Source organism: Ambystoma mexicanum, chromosome 2p (assembly GCF_040938575.1).
Source record: "Ambystoma mexicanum isolate Mex_15411 chromosome 2p, UKY_AmexF1_1, whole genome shotgun sequence".
Classification (NCBI taxonomy): Eukaryota; Metazoa; Chordata; class Amphibia; order Caudata; family Ambystomatidae; genus Ambystoma; species Ambystoma mexicanum.
In genome coordinates this window covers 24,373,704-24,399,989 of record NC_090923.1, presented here as the reverse complement: position 1 = coordinate 24,399,989, position 26,286 = coordinate 24,373,704, and the positions used below count along the sequence as shown (strand labels likewise).

The following is a 26,286-nucleotide window of genomic DNA, read 5'->3' as shown; positions in this document are numbered from 1 at the left end:
GACTGAAGACCGCCTCTAGCGCCCGAGTGTCTGGAGTGGGCAGGAAGTAGCGGAGGTGCCCAAAAACGCCCTGTGGTTAGTCTCCTAGGAGACCCAAATGCACTCTGGTGTGATTGGCTGGCTGACTGTCCGGCAAGGACAGGCACCCTGCTGGGTGAGTGGCAGCTAGGCTGGAAAGAATGGGAGAAATCTGTTTAAAAGGCGAGTCTCTTGGCTTGGAATGCAGTCGACCACTGGAACAAAAGAAATGAAGACAAGCTGGAAGATGACAGCTGCTGCAACTCCTGGTTTGCCCGTTGAAGCCCTGCTGCAGGTCCGAATCGCCAAGTTCATCTCGACAGAAGCCCTTTCAAGGACGTCTCCCTTTGAGTTGGTGGGACCAATCAACTCATAAGCCACCTGGATACCATTCTCGGAGCTGGTTGTATTTTCCTCAGAGTGCTGCAGGAAACTGAAAAGGCAGGGAGAAGGACACCAGTTTGTGTGCTTGACGACAGCTACCGGAATCAAAGATTTGCCAGATTTGTGACCGGCACGGAGTCCTCCGACGTCCTCCCTCTTGTCCCTACGACTGAGGCTCAGGAACAGCAAGATCTGCAGGGACTGCCAGGAACAGAAGTCTTCAGCTGCACCTTTTTCTTCAACATAAAGGTCCTGTGAAAACCTGACCGAGAGAACTTACCTCTCACTGCCAAAGTGTGTGCAACTTTGACAACTTGCAGGCCTAGTCAGCTTGTGACCCGACATAAAACTTTTGTCTATGAACTACTTCTGAGAACTGTGGCAAAGACTTTCTCGTTTAACAACCAGAACCGTTTTTACAGATCCAAGACTCTAGCCCATTGACTTTGGCCTACCTATTGCATTGGACCATCTCCTCTGGTGAACTCAAACTATTTGCACTGTTTAAGAATAACTCTACTATTCATTCTATTAACTTATGCCATTTTGCTCCTCTTTTAAAGTAGTTTAAATGCCTCATAACCGGAAGTTTGAAGCACCGTGGAATATTTTCGTGTGATATTGATTGCCTCCTTTTAGTTAATGTTTTCTAACTGATTGTGTAATAGTGTTTTACCAAGAAACCTTGCGTATAAGAGTCTATTTGAATACTTGCGATTGTAGACCTCTGTGTAACATCATTACAGCTCACATTCCCTCTTGAGATAAGCCTGGCTGCTCAGCTCCGCTACCAAAAACTGGGTGGTACACACTTATACCAAAGGTTGGTGTTGCTTACACCTGTAGTCATAGTTGTGTGTAGTGGTCCCAGAGGGTACTGCATGCAAACTTTGCCTAACACCCCCCGCTACCCAAGGCTGATTTTGGAAATCCATCTTAACAGTGAGTTAATCACCTCATTCAAGCCAAGAGACAAAGGGAGACTTTATTGTGACTACCGTGCAGGCCACTTTCATGGACTGCCATGGCCCAGAGATACAACCCTTTGCAGTCATCTGTGGGGTTCACGAGTAGGAAGACTATTTTGAGGCTCTATTTCTAGATATATCACTCTACTTCCCAGAGTGTTCACTTAATAAGTTACTGACTCTCCAAGTGGAAGAAGGGCAGCAGCAGTCAAGCAACCCTTCAGAAGAAGCCAACTGGTTTAAAAAAGGTACATTAAATATTTTTGATTAATGTACAATAAGGGATAGTCCACACAATACATCTGTAAAAACTATTATATAATAAAGTAGCGCATAGGATTCAAATGAACACCATCACAGAGGAAAGTACATATTTTAAATATCTAGGAAAAATACAATAAAAAAAAAACACAGAAAGTCGTCTCAAGGCACCAAAGAAAGTTCTAATAGCCCAACTGGACTTTTTATAAGACCCAACAATTAGACCAACCACCGCGTCCCAATATCAGGTCCATGGACCCATAGGAAATACTCAACTAATTTCCTCCTTTTGGGGTCAGTAAAGGGGTTGTACCCATGGCCCTGAAAGGCGGTTCGGAACCAAAAAAACGAATAAGAGGATTCTCTAGACATTGTCAAGCACAAGAGCTATTGTCACCAAACCACAGGATGGGAGACTGATGAGGTCAACAGCAGTGAAGGTTGTGCTAGCTCAGCATGGGTGCTCTACAGCCATGTACGAACACAACAAACCTTCACTGTGAGTTAGAGGATCCACAACCAAATATCCAGATGAAGAAAAGCAGCTAAAGAGGTTCCTGCAAAAAGCCTGCAGAGAATATCATTTGGCCCAGCAATTAGGAGGTCAGAATGTTGACAGTCAGTGAGCAGTCTGCAGCAGCAGATGACCCCAAAGGAAAGGATAGGATACCCAGTTAAGGACAGAAGAAATGCAAGCAGTGAAACAGAGTCCGCAACAGCAGATGGGAAATCCAGTAATGTTGACCCTTTGTTTCAAAGGCCACCGTTGCTGGTTGAGAAAAAAGTGCTGTAGGACATGCCATGCAGGTCAAGGGTACCAGGGTCCCGCTGCACAGATGCTTAGTTGAGTAAAGGTTGCAGCGAGGCACCATGTTGGGATGATGGAAGTATACCAACGTAAAAAGCTTGCCTTCTACAGTTACAAGGCCAATGTATGCTATCTCATGCCATCCTGCAAAGGAGTTTTGTAATTACATCTTCATGACAAAAAAAGCAGATGTAAACTTTTTTCCTGAAGTGTTCATTGATTTGTTTATTTATTTGATATTTATAGAGTGCTCCGAACTCAAGGGCATCTGGGTATCTGGGGGCTAGTTACATAGAGGCAAGAAGATAATCAGGTTAGCAAGTAATGAGATAATAACAATCAGGTTAGTAGCACTTGTGTCCGGTAGAGGGTCATAGGTAGGCCTGACACCGACTGCAAAAGCTATTGCTTGCAAACAGAGGAGGATTAAAGTACATAGCCATCATTTATAGGTCTTGCATGAAAAGCCATGTTTTGAGACTTTTGCGGAAGGACCAAAATGAGGAGTCTGATCTTAGTGAGAGATGGGAGTGCATTCCAGTTTTTTGCTGCCCCCATTGCGCAGCTACAGCCCCGGCTTTTTTTGCTTGAATCTATGGACGGAGAGGAGGTGCGAGTAGGCAACCCGATTAGGTCCGATTAATTGGGATTTGGTGCATTTGGTCGAAAGGTATCGAGGGGCGGTGATAACCAAGCATTTGTGTGTCAGTGAGAGAGATTTAAACCTGATGTGATCATTAACCGCAGCCGCCTTTCTTCTTGTGGCCGAGATGTCCTCTTTTTTAGGGATGTTCAGGGCTGCTATCAGGGCATTGTTTTGGATTACCTGGAGTTTCTTGATGTTGCGACTGGTGGAACCTTCAAAGAGGGCATTGCAATAGTCCATCCTACAAAGAATCAGTTCTCTGGCTATTGTGATACAGTTCTCAGAGGTCAGGATGGTCTAAAGATATCGATAGGTTTCGTTGTATATGCTGCGGCGGACGTGGTCGCATTTACGATTCTTGTCAGAGAGGCCAAGGAGTCCAGGTAGAACCCATTGTCTTTACTTCTTTAGAGACTGGAATAGTGTTCCCGGCTATGGCAAATGACATGTAGTAATCCTTTTGCATGTTTAGTCTTATTTGTGTTCCCAAAAACAGTTTTTTCATAATTTAAGCCACCCAAACGTGAAAACATTTTTACACCAGAAAAGAAAAAGTGAAACTGGTTCAGATAATCTACCCTCAGATAAGGGTCGTAGGAGCCACCTTTAACTCAATAACCACAAATAAAGGTGAAAAAACCAACACATAGAAGCCTACAGGCACCGCCCACACAGCTCTGGCTATATTGCTGTACCACTAAAACCAGCAGGGCAACACCACAGTAAGGCACTCTGAAATAATGACTGATTTAATCACCTAAATCAAAGCCCCACTCATCAAATACCAGCCAAATGATTCTGGCTTACTGAATGGGGCACAGCACGTAAAGTGGCAAAGGCTCCACTATGTCGTCAATCTGCTTTCCTTCCAGGACAGCTGAGGGCTGGCAGCAGGCGGGGCAGATGCACTAGAGAGCTGCAGCACAGGAGGTATGATGGCAATGATGGCCCGGGACAGGTGAGGGCTGGCAGCAGGCGTAGCAGATGCACTAGAGAGCTGCAGCACAGGTGGTATGATGGCAATGATGGCCCGGGACAGGTGAGGGCTGGCAGCAGGCGGGGCAGATGCACTAGAGAGCTGCAGCACAGGAGGTATGATGGCCCGGACAGGTGAGGGCTGGCAGCAGGCGGGCAGATGCACTAGAGAGCTGTAGCACAGGAGGTATGAAGGCAACGATGGCCCGGACAGGTGAGGGCTGCCAGCAGGCGTAGCAGATGCACTAGAGAGCTGCAGCACAGGAGGTATGATGGCCCGGACAGGTGAGGGCTGGCAGCAGGCGGGGCAGATACACTAGAGAGCTGCAGCACAGGAGGTATGATGGCAATGATGGCCCGGACAGGTGAGGGCTGGCAGCAGGCGGGGCAGATGCACTAGAGAGCTGCAGCACAGGAGGCCTTTGGGTTAGTGGCGCAATACAAGAAGATAGATAGAGATATAGATATAGAGATAGATAGAGATATAGATATAGAGATAGATAGAGATATAGATATAGAGATAGATAGAGATATAGATATAGAGATAGATAGAGATATAGATAGATATAGAGATAGAGATATAGAGATAGATAGAGATATAGAGATAGATATAGAGATATAGAGATATAGAGAGAGAGAGAGAGAGAGAGAGAGAGAGAGAGAGAGACAGAGAGAGAGAGAGAGAGAGAGAGAGAGAGAGAGAGATAGATAGATAGATAGATATGAAGGCAATGATGGCAGGAACGTGCCTACAGTGAACGCAGTGCAGATCCAATTGGGCACAAGTGTAAAAAACCCATTCTTAAAACAAAGTGGTTTTCTGCAGCGAGGGAGAACTGGATGAGGGTGGATATAATGGTGAAAAAAACATTCAAAAAGAAGCAAGGGCCTCCGGGAGCGGTAGAGCAAAAGGTCTGTGCACATCTCCAGGACTTGCAGCCTTCCGAGGTCATTAAATTGAGTACCACTCTGTGGGATAATAATGTCTTCTGTTATTTCAGTGCTCCGACACCTATGGGTGTGTAGCGCTATATAAGAAATACATTATTATTATTATTATCCCTTTTACCTTAATTTGCAGGAATTACTAAGTGCACAAAACTATGTTTTACAAAATAGCATTGGTTTTACAGTAAATAGATATTTTCACTTACTTACAAACTAAAAAAACAGGGCGTAAAATACTCGGTCTTATTTGCCTCCTTACAAGTAGTTGACTGGAGCCAAGTGTTCAAAGATACGGCATTTTGGGAAACACAAAGCAGTGGAGAGACCACCTAAATGGGCATGTGTTTGGCAAGAGGAAAAGTGAGAGAATTAGCAAATGAAGATGAATAAGTATATCCCCCTTGGACCAGTGATCCTACATTTTATTGACTCGACTATCCACTAGCCGAATTGACACAAAATTCACTCATTGCGAATAAGAAATGGTGTGGTCTGAGCATGAGGACAAAGTGGCATTGATGCCAGGGTCGACTGACTTATGCTTGTAAAATGTTCCCGTCTAGCATAACTTTTCACTTACGGGATCAACAATCGGAAGGTCCGACAGTCTCTTCTTCTTGCGGCTCGGCCCAGGAGCACTGGATGACAAGTGCCCATCGTCAAAGTCTCCTCCACTGGCACTGCTTGATGGAGAGGTTGCTCGTCTTCTCTTGGAACCCATTAATTCGATGTTTTCCTGATAGAACCAGAAAGAAAGTATTACAATGAAAGCATTTGTGATATTCAATAACTTCAATCTTTGAGACCAATCCCTCACCTCCTCAAAGTTGGTAAGGGAATTACCCAAGAACCAGAATGTAATACGTGCAACATATAGATAGTTAAAATAGGTCAACACATATGTTTGCGCACAAAAGTATCCCTGGTGGGTCTTCCTAGTATTAACCATAACAGCAAGTAAAGAGGAATGAAAGAACGAACCCAGGAGACTCTTCCCTATTGGGGATCTTACACCCCTCTGCAAAGATAGATATATATATATATGCCTTGTCCATTCCCCATCACACGCCTTTCATAAACCAGCAATACCATCCGCTGCAGCAACTATTCTACAGCGCCATGATCCATGCCATCACTAGCATCCATCACGCCCGACCCTATGCCAACAAAGTCATTCCACACAGTCATCCGCTCACACTCTGTGGCTCGAGCCGCAATACTCAAGAGGCAGATGTGCACTATAAAAAGTACCAAAAAAGAACAAAACTAAATTCACATATACAGTAGCAGTTCTCCTAAAGTGTGTAAGTAGCAAACACCTAGAATGTTACTATATCACTTTAGTGCTTTCAAAGCACACACAAACACACGCACAGACAAATAAATTTGCTTTTTTTGCCACTGGGACATATAGGTGTTGCTGGGCATCAGCAACTTAACTGGCTCCGTGTTCTCCCAGCAACCTTGTGTTTGATAGGTTTTTAAAACCCTGGTCTAGCGGTCCCTTTGGACACCTGATGCAAGAATGGTTAAATGAGGAGGTGTCCAATCGCCTTTTGACACATCTGCCCAAAATAGCAGATGCAGCTGCGTTGTCCATTAACCCATTTTCTATGCTGAACTGAACACAAAGCCGGAAGAATGTGCTGTCAGCTATCCCCAGTTATCCCCCAATAATGATGTGCACATTTTACAACCAAACCTAACATCACAAGCAACCATTGTCATTAATATGCTATAGTTTGCCATTCATATAAACTGGACAACATTATACGGACACATCATTAAAGTGATGCTCTTACATGGGCACACTAGCCCAAGCACAGTCCAAATCTCCTTACACTGGGCTAGTGGGAGACGGGCAGTGCCGAGTGCATGGAGGAGGAAAGGTAAACTGCCTTCCGTCATCTGCTCGCTCTCACACTGACAGATATGAGAAAAACACTCTCCATTCTAACCATTATATTGATTTTGCCCAACCTTTAGCATGCATAGAACATTTCTTCTCAGGCCTCCTTTCGATATGTCAACCTAACTTGGCTTACAGGGTGTTTCGTCATCGTTACCCTGAGTTTCCGAGAGGCCGTACAGCTGAGATGACAATGCCACTTTTCACACAGGGACTGTTCAAAGATACAGTACCTACTATCCATAAAACATACCATACTAAAATGCCCAGGAGTGCAATATAAGACCCAATTGGTGAGCAGGAAATATTTATTCTGGTCAACCTTTGCATTTGAAGGCTGAAGTGAGCACATGCCAAGCACATGCAGAACCACATTAAGATACCTAGCTCAATGCAGCCTGTCTATCGAACCTTTTGAGAATGCGCTTTCACCTCTGGTTAAAAGAGGAAGGAAGGCGATCATCTACATTTAAACCTTGAGACACTGCAATTGCACAGGAAAGAAAAGAAATGGCAAGTAGGGGAATTAAAGCACAGGGAAATATGGTTTTCAACAAGCCGGGCCTCACAAATTCCAGAAATCCCACTAGACCTGCAGTCGAGCTACTTAATAGTCAACCAAAATTAAATGCGCTCAACCCATGGTCAGGGGTGACACAAATTGTACAAGTGCTTTTTGTAAAATAGTGCATGTCATCCTAAGCCCACTGCTACAGCCCAGAGGCCAGCCACGCACAGTGAAACTTATTTGCCACTCACTCCTCTGGAGGATAGCTCAGGAGCAACATGCTGGCCTTGGAAGCAAGACGACACAAAGCAACACAGGTTCGATCCCGGGGTCCGTGCTTACAAACCTCGGGTATTAAGCGCATTATGAATAACCCATCATATCAAACAAAGTTTGTTTGAAGTAAATGTGAAAGATTTCAAACATCCCCACAATCGCCAGCAAGGTCGAGGATCATGCCAACGGTACTTGACCTTCATAAAATGTTCTTGAGTGAGAAAGTAGACTTTACAAGCCTTGCAAGATTAAGCCATTTCATCAAGTAGTGAAAAGGAGATTGTTTGCAAGTTGCGCCCAGTGCCCATTCCCTCTCTTTACCTTAATATAGCACTACATACTGGTCTTCATATTATTACGAAGCATTTACGCTTTTGTTAAACTAGCTCATACACCCAGACGTTGCCCGGAATTTAATTTCCCATAGGTACTATTTGTGAGAAAAACCTTAAGGTAGCTTAAGATTCCACAACAAATTTTTTTGTTCTTCTTAAAAACTCATTCTGAAACATATAACTGTACATGAGAACAACATGGAGATTCCTAAGCAGCAGGATGGGCGACATGATGCTGACGATGCCAACAGCTATGGACCTAAGGTTTAATGTTACCCAAGTACATGTTCATTGTAAGACTTGTTTATACACAACATTTTTTGTTTTTCCAGTTGGAGCAAAGATATACAACTGATTCGGGGAACCCACTATAGAACAAGCAACATATAAATGCCCGTGGGAGAAACATGGAGATTCCAAGGATACCAGTGCACTCCATTGGCTGTCCCTGTGTTGATCATGATACCCAATGCCAGCCTGACCGGGGCCTGTAGGCGCTTGAAACTGAACGGCATGCCTGTCGGAACGAATGAGTGGAATGCAGGGGATGAATACATCTTCTCCTTTTCCCTTCCCGGTCAAAGCTGTCGCTTCAATTACGTTGGGCAGTTAGCACTATTCATAAGAGTAAAAGCAATGCCTGTTGCACCTCTTCATGTAGCAACAATTTGGAAACTTCTGTAATGCTACCTGCCTTCAACCCTCAGGTCCATTCGTCTCCCAAACGACTTTGTCTTGCGCCTCTCATACACCTTTGCCTCCCATACGCCAAAGCTGGAATGCTACCTGCCTTCACCTTTGCCTCTCAGGTTGCCTCGCAGGTCCATTTGCCTCCCATACGCCTTCGCCTCTCATATGCCTTTACCTCCCATACGCCAACTGTTGACCAAGCCATAAACCCACAAAAATGTTTGACTTTTACATATATAGATAGGAGAATTGAAACAGGATTGGGAGCCTTGGCATTATTTCACCAAATTCATAGCGTCATGCATGTGACTTCACCCTACCATTCAATATCACAGTAACGTCAATTGATCCTTGACACGAACCACAGCCTCATTCCCTCTCATGATGGCCCTGTGTATTATCTTTCATAATATTTATAGGAACCAGAGGCAGCTACAAATTAATAAACCGTTTAATAAGGGGCAAACGCACAGCTCCCAAAACTATCAACGGTAAAGGCAAATTGCCTTCACAGGTCAGTAGTCACATTGGCTCAATAATACATTTTCAAAGCCATCTGTAGTGTTTCAAATCAGCAAGACGGAGGTAGCGACTTCTGCACAGAAACTATGCAGATTATTTGAATCCATGCCTCTAAAAAGCACCCCTCCTCACTAGTTGGTTGGGCATAATATCAGGTACATCTGGTGATCCGTTTGTTTCAAAGCACTCATTTGACAGCTAAGGGACCATTAGGGAGAAAAGAGATTTGCCCAGGTCAAACAACTTTGGTTATCGAGGGCAGCTGAGATTGGAACATGAATCTTGTGGTTCCTAAATCATTAACTTCATAGGAAGACGGCCTCATCGTCCTTTCAGTCGCTCTTCATTTTTTAAGCTACAATATGGCTTCCACTGGTCTCCGTTTATTTGTAAAGCATTCCAATGTGTGTCACATAATTGGAGCACAGAGCTAAAGTGTTTAGCCCAAGAGCACACCAATTTTGGTGAAGTGGGAAGTCAGGATTAGAACCCATCTCATCTGGTTTCTTAATCTGCATAATTAGTCACTAGACCACACCCTTTCTCTTATACACATTGTTTATTTTAAATCAAGAAACTTTATATATTGGGGTTTGTTTTATTTGCAAACACCACCGCATTTTCTAGATAATTAACAAAAGCACTCTGACAAAGTGGGTTGTCCATGATGTCACAATTTGGGTAAAGTGAAGAATCTAGGGAGGCTCTGGAGGAGTCGGCTCTTAGCCAGCCTGGCAGTGGCCTGCTAGCCGGTCGATAACACTGCATGATGCTGCCGGAGAGCAACCTGGAGATGGAAGCCTTCGACAAGGACTTTCCTTAATTTACAGGTCCACGGATCACACCTGTGAACTCTAAGAAAAATTCTTTGTCCGCGCCACATGGACTTCAAGGCAACGTCCAGCGAATGCAAGTCCCTTTCCGCTGGCGACAAAGGATTCGGAAAGACAGATAACACCAAAGATTTGTTGAGGTGAAATCCGACGTTACCTTTGGCATATAGGCGAGATGTGTACGCAGTACCACATTCGAAGCGTGGAAAGACAAGTAAGGCTGCGTGCAAGACAGGGCCCGAGCACCCCGGACACGCCTGGCTGAGGCGATACCCACGAGGAAAGCAATCTTCCAATGGAGAAACTTGAGCAGGCCTGAGGCATAGGTTCGAAGAGCGCTCACATGAGCTAAGTTAGCACAACATTGAGCTCCCAAGCCAGAGCAGGGGGGTCTTCACCGGTGGGAAATTCCTGAAAAGTCCTTTGAGGAATTCCCCGGCGAGCCTGTGAAGGTCTGCCCGGGGACCTGCTGTACTTGGATATGGCGGCGAGATGCACCTTGATATAGGCGCGTCAGTCCCTCTTCGGCCAGGGAAAACAAGTTGAGGACCTGTGACACACAGAGGGGTAATCTTCTGAGTCCTGCACCACACAGAGAAATGTTTCCATTCATGTCCGTAGCACTTAAAAATCAACGAGGCTCTACCCTGGGAAGGATGTCCTTACATTCCGCGGGTAAAGCATAACCTCCAAACTCTAGGGCTGCAGGAGCCATGCCCTCAGGTTCAGAGACTATGGGTCCAGGGACATCGGCATCCGGATGGAGTGGGTCACTGACAGATGTAGTAAGTCCGGATACCAGATTTGCCCCGGCCACGCCGGACCGACGAGTATTATCCTGCACTGCACCATCCGAGTGTGTTGATCACACATAAGGGGAGTGGAAACAGCAGGAAGGCATAAGGGAACCTTCCCTACGAGAATTAGAACACATCCTCCATGAGCCTTGGTTGAGGGAACCTGCTGGTGAATCTTTCACACTTGGTGTTCGCCGCCATCGCAAAGAGGTCGATTTGGGGCTGGTCCCATTTGCCAAACAGATAATCCACTTGGTCCTGGAAAAGTTCCCACTCGTGGCAAGAACACAGTTCCCTGCTGAGCAAGTCCGCAATGGTGTTCTTGACTTCCGCTTGGTGAAACGGATCGAGGAACATGTCTTGATGAATGGCCCAGCGTCACAGGTCCTGGACCTCCTTGGAAAGCGCTGGTGAGCCGGTGAGCGGGTCCGACCTTGTTTCCGGATGTAGAACATGGTGTCAGTGTGGTCTATGAAGATCCTCACCACCTTGCCTTTCAACGACGTGAGAAAAGTCATGATGGCCCAGAATACGGCCAGATGTTCCAGGACGTTGATACGTCTGTCCTTCTCCTTCGTTTGTCAGAGGCCTCTGGCATGCAACTGTCCGGTGTGGGCTCCCCATCTCTCTAGAGATGCGTCCTGGTAAGGAGGAACATGAAACGGAGCTCCCTGGATAAGATGTGGCTGCACGGCCCACTACTGAATTGCCCGACGGAACTCCTAGTTCAGTGAGATCTTGTCAGCAAAGTCCCAGACACCTGCATCCACCTCGCATCCAGGAACTCCTGGAGAAGTCTCATGTGAGTCCTGCACAGGTGAACAAGGCTGATGCAGGAGGACATCATGCCCAGAAGAGACTTGGACCGAACCGTCGCCCTCTGCACCGATGACAAGCGCTGTACTTTGCCCTTGGAGGAGAAGGTGAGAGCAATACAGGGCAACGCCAGACACATCACTGTGTTGAGTCGGTCACCTAGAAACAGCATGTCCTGAGATGGCGTCAAGCAAGACTTGATAGTTTATGGAGATCCCCAACTACATCAGCGGATGTACGGTCTTCGATGTGTGTTGCCCGCCATAGCGCATGAGCGTGAACGCACTAACCAGTCATACAGGTAGGGGTATATGTCTGTGTGGTCTCTGGGTCCTTCCCTGACCTAGGAGTGGCCGCTGCCTTAGTCGCTGCTTCCACAGCCGTATTTCTGCTCGGGGGTAAGGACACCCATGGAGTGGCCGCCACCTCCTTCGCGGACCCACTCTCCTTCAGCCCTATCGCAACGGTCCTCCTCATCGTGGACCGGATGCAGGCAATGTAGGCACTTATGATGCCGATCTTCCATAAAGACGTTCCTTGATGCACACTTCATGCAGAGTTTGAAGAGGTTTCAACTTTCCTTCTTCACTCATTGGTGAAACGCTCGAAGTAGGCTCAAAACTTCAATGTCGGTCTGACGGTGGCCGAAGATCTTGGCCGGTAGCAGGTCTCCTGTCAGGAGTATGGGGTGGAATAGGAGAAGGTCCTGTGGACTCAGGAAAGGCTAGATCCTGCAATACAGGGAATAAACTACATTTCCCAGCAGTGCTTGAGAAACTGGTAGTTCATTGCTGTGCGCGCGTGTGTCCAGCTGACACTAATTGGCAACAGTTTATTAAGCGCCAACGGGGCACGGCAGGTGTGGTTTATTTTGTGTTTTCGGGACTAAGTCATGTCGGAGGGAGAAACATGGAGTTGCCACTCGGAGGAGTGAGTGAAGACGCCCGGGCCTGGATCTTGTCATTTCAACAGCTGGCAGACTGGAATTTGCAGCGGCAGTAGGAGGCGACACACGCGGCTGCTACGGGCTACACAAGATTACGTCCGGGAACGCTTGTGAGCTTCCCGGACTAAAGATAAGTGCGGGAGGGGGCTCTTTAGAACTCTAATGTTATGCTGCAACACAATGGTTATATTTTCATGGAACTGGCATTGTTAATGTGCATTTGAAGTCCATAGGAGCTCAGAATATTAGCGTTTGCAAGCAAATCCGCCCGGAGAGTAAAAGTTCTCTTTCCAATTGGTTTTCAGATTACTAGTGCTTCGGCGCAGGTTGCGCTCTCATTGGGGAGGACACGACACACCTTCCCCCCTTATTGTGTACGCCATTGACATCCCCTCTGCCAGCCTCTGTCCTTCATCGAAGATAATTAAGCAAAAATCTGTCAAAATGTTAATAAACCACGAAATTAGCTCCGAGAGCAACGTGAGGACTCCCAACACCGAAGCGTGCAGTAAAAATAAAAGATGACCACCAGGAGTGGAGCTAAGGGAGAGTACTGTCATTGGATGGGGGCACTATGACCCAAATGGCAGTGATTGGTTTAGAGGAGAAATACAGTTTTAAAGTGAAAGCAAAACAGTTTTTTCTTTTACTGGAGGATTCCCAGCCTGACGACGGGGAACATTTATGAGCTTGTGAATCCATGCCAGACCCCATGCTGTAGAATTGTAATGAAAGCCAATTTTGTATGAGAAAATAATGGTTGAATTCCAAGCTGCCTGCCGACAAGTAGAGGTGTCGGCAGCCGCTCCTGAAGCCTGGTGCGAGTCAACAGTTTTCCCACCACCCCAGAGCCGCGAGGAGCCCCAATTATGAGTTATAAAGCAGATTTTCGGCAGCTGTAACGGTGCGGGCTAGAACTGCCGAAGCCCGCTGCCGCTCCCACGGAGGGGAGAAAGGAGGCAGCCAAGTGCGGGATTTGAATCCCAGCAGCGGAAACTCTTCAGAGGGTGTACTGTGGAGCCAGCACAGAACCCCACGCAACGGGGTGGAGGAGTGCCTCATCCGCCACGAAGAGCCGCAGGCAACAGGCGGCAAGGACGTAAGAAGAGGCATCCGACGCAGGGCCGAGCCGGCTCGGGCTCCTACTGTAGGAAGCGGCAACAGCGAAGCGGCCCTCCGGGGATAAGCAAAGCTGACAGCCTCCTGGAGGTGAGAAGGAGAGGCAGGCAGCCTGACACAATCCTGAGGAGAGGCCGAGCCCACCCGGGCACAGCCTGGCGGTGGTCGGTGAAGCGGCACCCCTCCGGGAGCCAGACCAGCAAGATTGGAGGTCATAGGAGCCCTGGCCGGGCGATGGCAAAGAGCACCCGTACGCTGCCAGGAAACATACTGTAAAGAATATGAACATTAGAGGTACCGACCTGAAGGCCCAGGAGGGTCCCCCTATATTGGAGCGCTGAGGGGGAGGAGGCCTTACACCCATCACTAGAGCAGCAGGAGAATGGCGATCCTTCTCGCAGGCGGGACAAGGAGATACAGACCTCAGCTGGCCTAGGCGGCACACAGGAGCAGACGGCTTGGGGACAGGGGGCCGGTGGCCCAACTCAGGAAGCAGTGTGGGGGGGGCGATCATATATCATATCACCAAAGCCCCCCCCCTATGAGATATCCCCACCTCTCCAGCAAAGCAGCTCATAACTGAGAATCAACGGCGCGCAGAGGCCCAGGCTGTACCCCAGTGAAGGAGAGGCGACCCCTGGGAAGAAGGAGGCGCTCCAGGACACCGTAACCAAGGGACCCCTGGCACTGCCTGTATAGGGAGAGGTCCCAGGCCACTAAGGAAAGTTGGAGGTGGGGATAGGCCCCTGGGATCGACCAACCGAGAGAGCCCCCAAAAAGGTCCCAGCAACCCAGAGGACCGATGCCCCTTGGGCATTTCAAAAAGACCTGAAACTAGCAAAGCAGGAAGGGGCCAGGGGATTGAAGCGCATGGAGGAGTGAGAGGAACAGCCCACAGCACAACCTCAGGAAGCAGAGGGAAGAAGATCGGAGGGCTAGCAACAACAGTAGGAGGGTGCATAGCTGCCAGAACAGCAATCCCCCCCACCCCCAATGACCCTATATGAAAGAAAGACCACTTGAGGACTGGGCCGGGGGGTACGGAGCAGAGGTCTAAGGCCAAGGCCTTGAAGTAGGCACCAATAGCGGGGGACGCTGTAGGTACTATCCCCACCGTATGGGCCACACCAACTGAGGCGAAAGTGCCCTCGAAAGCAGCCTGGATCATGGCGGAGCAAAAGGACCCAACGGTACCGGCAGGATAAGAATCCTTGTCACAACTAGATCTCTACGATGACCTAATGAACCTGCAAACCTCACTCACGAAGACCTTCCAAAAACAATTCCATTTGATGAGGACAGACCTTATCACGGTCCTGACAGAAATTAGGCAGGAAGACGTACCTTCTCGAAAGGGGCCTCCAGGAGGTGGATGAGGACACAAAAGCGCAAAACGTGAAGTTGCAGATGGAAGATATGGAGAACAGTTCAAGGAGGATTTGCATAAGGATACAAAATCTGCCGGAGACAATTACAGAGAAGGATCCGAGAGGTGAAGCCGACATCCTGGGTAGTGCAAGCTCGGAGGAGATCGAACTGGACAGGATTCAGAAAGGAAGATCACCAAGGGCCAACGGCAGAAGGCTGAGGGACATTTTGGGGGCCTTTTCCCCAATATGCGCAGAAAGAGGCAGCCCTACAGCAGCAAGGGCAAAAGGAGCAGTAGTGCCTCTATCAAGGCACTGCAATCTCTGTATATCAGGACCTGGCAGGTAGCACATTGCTTAAGAGAGGGCAGTTGGGCCCAGTGGCGAGTGAGCTGGCTCACAAGGACATGCAATAAAAAAAAAGAAAATGGACGTTCTCCTTCGGACTGGTATTCGAATGGGAGGGGGTGCAAAAATACATCATGACGACCCAGGAGGGGGATCGACCTCCTGCAACTAGAGGACATTCAGAGCAACCAAGACGATCCTCCCGCCCATCAGGAGACTCTTATGAGGTCCAGACCATGTGAATAGATAAATGCAGGAGAGGGGTGCAGGAGAAGACCAACCTTGCGAGGCCCACATGGGGGGGGGTGGGAGTGACAAATCGGCTGTGGGCTGACAGGAAGGTCAGAAGCACACAATGGCAAGTCGGCTCTAGGGGTGTTGGAATATGTTGGAGCAATGGGAGAACAGGAGGACGCTGCATCCTGGTTTCAGTTAGGGTGATGAAGCCAGGGGGAGGGGGGAAAGCAAAGGGAGGGGAGGTAGCGGGGGAAAAGTGGGGCCAGGGGGAAGTGAGAGGAATGGGGAGGAGATGGCAGCAGGGCAGAGAAAGAAGGGGAAGCATGGAGGGGAAGGGAGAGGACAGAGTATGGAAGCATGACAAATCAAATGGGTCATGCATAATGTAAGGAGGCTTAACTCTCCGCTCAAAAGGGGAAAAACAAATTAGAGCAGCTTACTAGGAAATTAGGCCTGGACGTCATTGCATGCATGAGATCCACCTCCTGAGGGAGGACCTGGCAAGACTTAAGCTACAGGGGCTACTCTCATATTTGCCATGCCGCCAGCCCGACAAAAAAATGTGGAGTGGTCCTCACCATTCGAAATGGGATGGATATTAAGATAAAAGACCTCAAGGAGGACAAAAAGGGAAGATTTGTACTAGTAGTGGGGGAATACATGGGGGTGGGTCACCTCTACGTTACCGTCAATTTATGCTCCCAACGCAGGGCAGGAATCCTTCCTGAGGGGATCGCGAATAGTCATTTAATTCTAATGTGCGCTTTTTACCTGGCTTTGTCCCGAGAGCTTAACATAAGTTTGGGGGCCAATTCCTACAGGGGGCAGAGGCCTCAGCCTCACTACTGGAGAGGTTTGAAAAAAATGGGACTGCGGGATGTATGGAGAGGGGTGAAGGGGGACAGGTAGTGGTTTATCTTTTTCTCCAGTGTATACAGAACTCAGTACGGCATTGATTACATGTTGGTGTCGGCTGAGGGAATTGAAGTGAGCCCACTCGGAATAGCAGACCACATGATAGTTACAATGGAGCTGCGCCTATCGGGTCGTAGGCCGGGGATATGGGGCTGGAGAGTTATTGCGGGACCCAGTAGCAAAGGGAGAATTGGAAGGGAAAATCAAGGCCTTCTTTGAGATTAACAAGACAGAGGATACGGGAGAGAGTATTCGTTAGGACCAGTTTAAAGCCACAATAGGGGTGGGGGGGAATTATAGCAAAGGCTCAAAGGGAGCGGCAGATGAGGCTGCTCGAGTCCCGACTGGAGACAGAGGTGGAGGAGAACAGGAAACGAGCTGCCACTGAGCCCTCGAGTAGGTCAATGAAGGATTACCGCCAGACAGTGGGTCAGCTCAACATCCTCAGAAATAAGAGGACGGAAAGGCGATGCTATTTGTCCGTCAACAGCACTGTGCAAAAGCTAACATAGCAGACTTTCTTCTGGTGCGCTTGTTGAGTGGAGCAGAGGACAGTAAGACTTGCGATACAATAACGGACGACCAAGGCATCTGATATTCCCTCATGGAGGAAATACAAGAATGCTTAGCAGACTACTATGCGAGCCTATACTCGTCCCAGGACACACAGGGTCAAGGGCAGACAGCTTTCCTGGATGGGATAGACCTTACAGGGAGACAGGTGTAGGCGGGCACACAATATACAACTTGACCCGCCTCTTACCTGTCTCCAAACCCTGCTCTCCTGGGTTCGAGATCACCCTGGTGTACTTTGATAGGAAGAAGGTAAGGGTGGGAGAGATGAAGAGGTTAGGGCAGGTAGCTTCCCCAAACACCTCTAAGGAGGAAACACAAGGTTAGAGTAACTTCTTTGGCAAGTCTTAATTGGGCTGGGCTGCTTGGCAAGATGCAACCAAGCACTCACTTGCAGCATGGGTGTCCCAGTCTTTATATGATCTGGGCTGCGTATATCAGATCCAGCCCAGTACTTTGCGGCAGCGTAGGGAGCACCCCACAGCACTTCTCAACCTGGGCAGTCTGCCAGGTGTGGCCCTGGCAGTCCAGGAAGGCCATCTGACAGGGGTGGGGGGGGGTTGCCCCTTTTCTTAGATTAAGCCCAGAGGGGCTAAACACAAATTGGGTGCTCCCCTGTTATGGGGTGCCCCAGTATTTAGATGTGTCCGGGAATGTGGCCACCTGTGGGGCAGCAGCAGTGTTTAGGGTGCTTCCCTGCCCATCAGGAGCACTTACAGGGCCCATACAGTGGAGGACAGGGTCCAGGCAGTGGTAGCGCCGGCAACAGTATTTCTTTTCTTACTCTAGAATTCTTTTACTTCCTGACCCTTGATGCGGCTTTCACGCTGTGGAACAGATTTTTTTACCCCCATTTTTACCCCCATTTCGGAATCCCCAGCGCGGTTTCACGCACCAGGGGTCCTTTCCTTCATACCCAGACTGGGAGTTAACACCCACCTGCCCTCTGTGGGAGTGGCAGTGGGGAAGGAGATTGGGCAGGACAAAGCGGCTGAGGAGGTAAGGAGGCCGACAGTGGCCCTCCCCCTGAATAATGACCTGGGACGGATGGTTTTGCAGCAGTAATCGACAAGGCATTCAGAGGGGTTCTGGTCCCACAATTAACTAGCTTATTCAACCACTTCCGGAAAACAGGCAGAATCCCGGCGTCCATGGAAGAGGCAAAGTTTATCCTCCTCCCCAAGCCCAACAAAGACCACAGGAGATGTACTGCATATAGGCCAATAGCATTGATAAATGTGGACGCGAAAAAAGTACACTAGTATACTGCCCAACCGGCTAGAGAGACCTCTCAGGGTGATACACCCAGATCAGGCAGGATTTGTGCAGGGGAGGCTGACATTCGATAATATCAGATGCGTTGCACACCAGATACAGAGAGCACAGGAAACCTCAACTCCCTTGGTCCTTCTATCTCTAGATGCCGAGAAGGCATTTGATCAAGTGGAGTGGTCTTTCCTGTTCCACGTGATGGACAAGATGGGGCTGGGGGAGGGATTTTCTGTGAATGGTCAGGGCTAATTAAAGCACACCCGTGGCGTGACTCCTAGTCAATGCGTCCAGGGGAATCTGGCTACAGAGAGGGACCAAGCCGGGATGCCGCCTAACCCCCCCCTGTTGTACGGAATATATTTGGAGACATTGCTGCAGTCTATGCGTGACTCTGGAGAGGTGCACAGTATTCCGTTTGGCGGCATTCAACACAAAGTAGCCGCCTTTGCGGATGATCTGCTCCTCAACCTTATGAGGACAGGGGAGTCATTGAGGGCATGTAGGGAGGATACTAGCAGATTTTGTGAAGGTCTCAGGCCTTAAAAATCAACATACCCACATTGGAACTACTAAAAATAACGGTCAAGGGTAGGGAGTGGAGAGTTGAAAGCAGCCTCTCCATTCATATGGCGTTACAAGGGGATTAAGTATCTGGGAATTCGCATGACTCCGCTCCTTACCGGCTCGTATGCAACAAATTATCCATCCATGCTGTTATCTATCAAAGCGGACCTGAAAAAGTGGTGTAATCTCAGGATCTCTTGGGTGGACAGAATGGCGGTGGGGAAAATGGTGACCCTCTTCCAGGCACTCCCATTAGCGGTCCCGAACAGTTTCTTCGGGGAGTTACGGAAAATCACAGGTAACTTCATATGGGAAGGTAATAGCCCGAGGATTAGCAGGGCCCTGTTGACGTACCCGTGGAAGGCGGGAGGGATGGGTCTCCCTAATTTCCAACTTTACTACAAAACATTGCAACTGCGGATTATACAGCAATGGTTCACACGATTTAAGGGGAAGCAGTGGGTGACTATGGGCCGAGCGGAGGCGAGGCATGACATGAGGGAGGTCCTATGGTTACTGCGCCAATACAGGCTGTACTTGAGGGTCATAACAAAGTTAATGGCGGACACGTGAGAAAGGCTGGCGAGGAAATACGGGACCATGGCCTTCCTGTCCCCATTCACCCTGCCATTTTTAATAACCCAGATTCTTCACCAGGAATGGAGCCAGGGGAATTCGCACACTGGCAGGGAGGAGGATGTAAGAGACTAAGGGACATGTTTCAGGGCCCCACTATTAGATCTTTTTCAGAGTGCAAGCAATCCTTTGAAGGGGGGGAGAGGGAAAGCATGCAGTACTTTCAGATACAGCACTGGCTTCAGAACCCAGCGGTTAAGACAGCGGCTACATGCCACCATACCTCATTTTAAACATTTCTGACAACGTACGATGGGTCGAAGGGCCCAGATTTCAAGCCTCTACAAAATCCTCGACAAGGCCATACCCAGTCCATCCTGGTCCTACATGGGTAGCTGGGAGGGAACGATAGGGAGGGCATTGGCTAGGGGAGGTTGTGAAAGGCTGTGGAGGTTGATACTGAGGGTGTCCAAGGCATCCGAAGTGCAGGAAATTTGGTACAAATTTGTATTTAAGTGGCACTACACACCGGTTCGACTTCACAGGATCTACCCAAGAATGTCGCAGGAGTGTTGGAGAGGGTGCAGGGAGGAGGGTAGTTGGTCCCATATCTGGTGGAACTGCCTGAAAAGCAAACCCTTTTAGAGGGAGATACAGGAGGGTCTTTGGGGAATGGACGGGGGTACCGCCGGAGGAATTACTATTGGGGCTAGGGGAGGCGGGGAAATTGGAGGATGGCGGAAAGCTAGAACAATGCTTACAATTGCTGCAATGCTGCTCATCGAGCAGCGACGGAAGGGAGTGTCCGTCCCCACTATCCAGGAATGGTTCCGTAAAGTGTGGGACCTTGTGGCCCTAGAATGGGCTATATATGTGATGAAAAATCATCTCTCACACTTTGCTAAGGACTGGAGGGAGGTGCTGGCTTTCCTAAAGGGGGAATAGAGTCCAATGGTTTGATTGATATTTTATTTCTATTGCGCTCGTACACAAGTGTTTCAGTGCCCCCAATGATTAAAGGAGGGAAAGGGGGGGGGGTAGGAGGCCGGGGGACAGGTTGTCAGGGGTGTTTAATGTTTTATATGCTGAAAATTAATTAAAATTATTTATTTTTATTTTATTTTTTTAAAGAAGAACAACATTTTGGTTAGTCCACTATTAGAGATGAGGCATAACATCAATGCAGTCAATCGTCTGGCTGCTCTCATTATTACTAATCCCTTGTAAATGTATCATTACAGCCAATCTAAAGGCTTATCATTATAGCAAACTGCTCTTGCGAATCACCATAATGTTATTGCTGATCTCTTGCCCAATATTGCAAATTCTACTTGATGGCTGTACCCCTAATCATGCCCGATGGCTTTTCTCGCCAATCCTGCCTGCAGCGATTATTGTTTGGAGTGCGATGTGAGTGTTACTGGCCAATTCACTTGAAAAAAATATGCTTTAAAAATAAATGGTGAGCATACCGGGATGACATGCTGGTGGCAATGGCGCACCCAGAAAAGACACTGCCGCTTCTGCTCCAAGAGATAGAAAAGATTGGAGTGTTGTCGGGACTCGAGATTAATAGGCAAAAGTTGGAAATGCTGATATTAGCGGGAGATAGGGGTGCACCGTTATAACAGGCCACCGCGCTCACTACAGCTGAAGGTGGCGGACAAAGGGGTGAAGTATCTGGGTATTACATTGACGGACAGAGTAGACAGGTTGTGTAGGGAAAACTACCCACAACTGCTGGAGAGGATAAAACGACATGTGTAGAGATGGAACCCCTTGTCGATCTCCTAGTGGGGCCGTATAACTTCGGTAAAAATGACCGTTCTTCTCAGATTGCTGCATCTCTTTCAAGCGATACCAGTTAAAATTCCTCCTTCCTACCTTAAAGCCCTGTCCAAATCAATAATGGCATTCATATGGGGGGAAAAAGACCCCTAGAGTGGCTACAGAAATCCTCACCGCACCAAAACAAAGGGGAGGCTGCGCCCTCCCACACCTCCGCAAATACTATTAGGCGGCACAACTGTGGGTGCTGTAGGAATGGGTCTCAGGAACCTCACAGAAGATATGGGCTTCTAAAGATAAAGCAGTAGAGACCACATCTTTAGGAGAACTGCTCTGGATAGGAAAACTGAGTAGACATCCAAACCTCCAAATAAGTGAAGTAATGAAAGCAACATCAGAAGTGTGAGACAAAGCAACAAAAGAATGAACGCTAACACAAGACCCAGCTCCTTTCAAGGCTATGTTCCGCAACCCAGAATTCCCGCCGGTATTGGAAAAAAGGGGCATATAGGAAATGGGAGGAGGCCGGCTGCTCCAAAATAGGAGACATGCTTCACGAACAAATGCTCAGATCTTTTGAAGAATGCGTAGCTCAGATTGGGCTGACGACCAAAGACGAACAGCTCCGTCACTGACCGTCGACCCCGCATATAGTGCAAGCAATGGACAAGGGATCTGACCCCGTTCGTACTCTATCTTACGACCCATTCAGGGTCTAAAAACCTGTTTCGACTGCATTCAAATTCCCGAACACACAAACAGAAGATGTCAAGTGGGTAAATATGAAGAGATGGGAAAAAAACTCTCAGGAGCACCATTCCCATTGCCCACAGGGAATACATATGGGGGGCAATCTCCAATTTCACCAAGGCAATTCAGATTAGAGAGATGTGGACAAAGATCCTAGTCCAATGGCATTACACCCCAGAGAGGCTGCACGCGATGACTGTTACATTATGTTCTTGGAATAACCGTAAAATCAATTAAAACATGTTTTAAAAATAAATAGAAAATGTGGAAGAAATACTCCTGAACTGCCGTTGATGGTTATTCTTACTAGCAGTGTGGCCTGACCCCATCCGATGAGGTCTTATAGTGGGAAACATTTCAGTCATCTGTGGTTTGTGAGAACAGTTACTTTAGGTCTAAGATTTTACATTGCTCGTAATATCCACACTATGAATATGTAAAAATATATTATTTTAAAGAAAAGGTACAAGCCATAACTACAAAATAGTATAGGCAAGTAGGAGTAACTTAAAGAGTTACAGGAATAAAATAATAAATAAATAAAAGTGCCCTCACAGGGCCCCTTCGTGTTTGAATAAGTCTGCAAAGGCAAGAGTACCTTGCATTAAACCTTGCAGGTCCCTACATTTATCACAACCGAAATGAACCCAATCTTAATCTATGGCCCAATAAACGCCATTGACCCACTGTTATACGACGGAGTCAAGTTCACAGTCAAGTTCACTGTCTGAATGCAGGGCTCTGTGGAATCGAGAAGCCCAAAGACTACACAAAGGTGGAGGAGTAGATCCACCCCACAGACTTCCCCTCAACGCCCCCAAGAGGAAATCTTGACATAGAAACAACTCACCAGCTTGTGTTCTCGTGCAGAAGGGATGTGACCGAGCAGTTCGGGCTGGACAGCCAATTGCCGGGTGGGCCAAGCCTGATTTGGATATGGTATTTCCCCTTCTGTACTGGCTTTTCAGGGTAAAAAACAACGGTTTGGAGGGTTGCCCGAGCTGTGCCCGTGGTTTTGATTTAGTCAAAACCTTCCAGCCATTAACTTTTGGTTTTGCTTTAACCTCTGTAACCATCAGAGAGTGGATGAGAGAGTAATGTCTTCCTTGTGCATCGATCCTGTTCACAGAGGAGTACGGTCTTCCTTATGTGCAATGCTGTGGAGACTGGACAGGTTTCTTGAGCACTGCTCTTTTGAAGCAGGATTGGCTCCTTAAATGGAACCCCGGTAGTTCACAGAAACTCCAAGTAAAGGTAGAATCCGAGATAACCTAAGAAGGGGTGGGAAACAATATAGTCCAGAACGGAGTAATTACAGGCTGGCCCAAATGAGCAGAGAGTATTACTACAGGCGGAGAACAGAACACATGGGCATTGGGATGACCTTAAGTATGAACAATGCAATCTGATAGACTTTCTGGGAGCCCAAGATCAAGCACCCAGACACGCTGAAAAGCTCCATAGTCCGTACAAGACTAAAAACCAAAATACCCCACGAGAAGGTGGGAACAATGATAACTTCAGAAGGGATGAAGGGCCACATATCCTACAAGAGGCTGAACCGCAGAATACCCTGCAAGGTGCAAAAGCAGAACGGCCTGGAAGGCCAAATAGCCCACGAGGGTCTGAATATGAAAATCCCCCAAGAAGGTGTGACTGCAAACTGAAAGTCAGGTGGCTTGGGAGGCTGAATAACCCACGCAGGGCTGATCCCGAGAATACCCCATAAAAGGGTGCTTGCAACACAAGAACCAGAGCCACATTGACCACCAGAGCTGGAATCAGCGAGTACCCCACAAGGGAATGAACGCTATCCAATACACAGACAGCATGGAGGGCCAGATGCCAGGCTACAAGGAAACCAGGAGTCGATTGGACACATCAACTAAGAGAGGACATCTTTGAACTATTTTGCACTCTTGTATGGGTTTCCAGAGCTACCTACTGCAAGGTGATAGAAAGACTTACAGGACCCTCGTTTGAACTAGATCCACAGTTTTGCTGACTTCAAGGCTTGAAGGTGACCAGGAAATCAAATCTGGAGAAGAAATATATCTAGCACTTTTTCCGCCGTTTCATGGTTTGTCCCACTTTAATGACCCCTAAGTTACGGTGGTCCATATAGACTGATGATATGTCGTGCTCCCTCTAGCAGATGTCTCCAATTAAGGAAGGCGTCCTTGATGGCTCAGAGCTCTTTCTCAAATAAACCATAGTTTCTTTTGAAAATTAGGCCATACTTGTACCCCTTAAATACATTGGGGTGTCCCCTGATCACACTCAAACCAGAGTAAATGCACCCCTCTAGGGAATTAAAGCAATTAGTCTATATTGCAAGAGATAACAAACTTTAATCTTTACAAAGATGAGGATTAGGGGAATGGCAGAGGACTCTGCCATTCTGCCCAGCATTCTGTCTTCCTTGGCTGGCTCCTGCAGACTTGGCAAGCAGGCGCCTTTATACTCTTCAACTTGGTCACTGGATACCGGCAGAGCTCATCCAAAACTGTTCCATTTCCTTAAAAGGGACGTTGCGGTTCTTCCTTCTGGCATGTCCGTCCGGGTTCCTTTTGGGACAAGCTACATAACATTATGCTGCCTATGCAGGAATACATTGTAGCTCTTGCTTAGCATTATTTGCTATGTTATAAACATTCATACATATACACACCTTCCCGCCATTTTCTCAACACTTCACTCAACATAATTATATTTGATCTGGTCCAGTAATTTCTACAAAAAAAAAACCCGTTTGTCGTGCTGAATCTTTTTTAGTCTCCATTGGCTTGTGATGGTCAGGGACAGCTGCTCAGCCACTGTGCTCTGCCTCGGTGACGCAATGCCTGTAGTCCACGTTTAGCACAGGCTGCATTTTTGGCACAGAGGATTCTGCTGTTTACCGTGCTTTCAGAAAAGCTAACTACCCTTTAACAGTTTTACAAATATATTCAGCTAAATAATTATTTGTGCCTTATATTTAAATCCTAACTATCTTTATTTAGTGAGCCTCCTCCCTCCTAGACTCTTGTAGTGCTTAGAAAACAGTTAACAGAAGTCTTGACTAATTGTAAAGTGCTTAGGAAGTTTTGGAATGAAGGAAAGTAGTAGGTTTCTTCCCAATACTTTCTGCAGATGCGAAGGTGTGAGTATACTACGCAATGGGGCATGTGTCCCGAGAATCAGAAGTCTATCGGGCAACAAGGCGCCAAGCGCTTGATTAGATGCATCATTCTCTACTACATGGTCATTCCGGATAAAGCAACCGGGAAAATGAGAGCAAAGGTGAATTTCATCTTCATAGTGGTGAACGCGTCTTCCGTTTCTGTGGTCCATTAATAAAAAGGTTGTTCTTTCTTTAGAAGCTTGGTTGAGGGCAACAGGTTTCCATGGGCATCGGTAAGGCTGGGCACTTAGAATATCTAATACTGTGAGAGACTATTAAGCATAGGAATAGCCCACAAAAGATTGCAAAAAGTATCCATCGATACCTGCTGTGCCACAGTAGTCTAAAAGCTTTAAAAAACTCCATTGACACATATACAGCACTCGAGGCGGTGAAAACCTCAATGAGAGAAAAGCACTCTGGGACCTCACCATAGCTGAATGCGCTGAGAAGAGACTTTTATAAACCCTACAAGGAGAAGATTGTTGGACTGCTACACTCCGCGCGATACATTGAGTCAATGGCTAATAACAAATTCTCTCTGTGGATGAAGACCTCACAAGTAATACTAACCCAAAACAAAGCAGGGACCGGCAGGAACACAGCAACACTGTTCGTTTCATTATCAATGTAGATTATTAGATCTTAACAAAAATCTGGGCAACAAGAAATCTTTAGTTTGCACTAACTCAAGAGGTTTCATTAATGGGAGAAGTAACAGACCGTGCATTCAGCTTTCACAGAACAGAATAGACCCACAGCTCCTGTGGAGTCTAGCCAGTTTGGTGCCTTGCTGCCATTTGTTTAAATTGCAGTGCCGGATGAGCTTTAGTGACTCATTCTGTGGATCCAGGCAAGGCCTCTATGAGGTTTGACTTGGGCCAGTCCTTGTCAACGGCAGGGGGAGGTGTAGTGAGTAATGCAGAGCCAATCCTACCCCTGATGCAGCCAGAGGCAGCGGAGAGGGCCCCATT

The 26,286-nt window shown here is 47.6% G+C and overlaps 1 protein-coding gene across 10 annotated transcripts in view; it reads right to left on the bottom strand.

The window, feature by feature from the left end:
• Positions 1-26,286, bottom strand: part of PBRM1 (polybromo 1) — a 1,258,882-nt gene that overhangs the window by 1,213,607 nt on the left and 18,989 nt on the right. For 9 of the 10 annotated variants that reach the window (XM_069643172.1, XM_069643175.1, XM_069643176.1 and 6 more), the window contains exon 2: positions 5,589-5,744. In XM_069643172.1, coding sequence (XP_069499273.1) covers positions 5,589-5,729 — 141 coding nt within the window. In that variant the 5' untranslated portion in view covers positions 5,730-5,744. Of the gene's footprint in view, positions 1-5,588; positions 5,745-26,286 lie in introns of those variants that run through there. The other variant, XM_069643181.1, reaches the window with a different exon arrangement.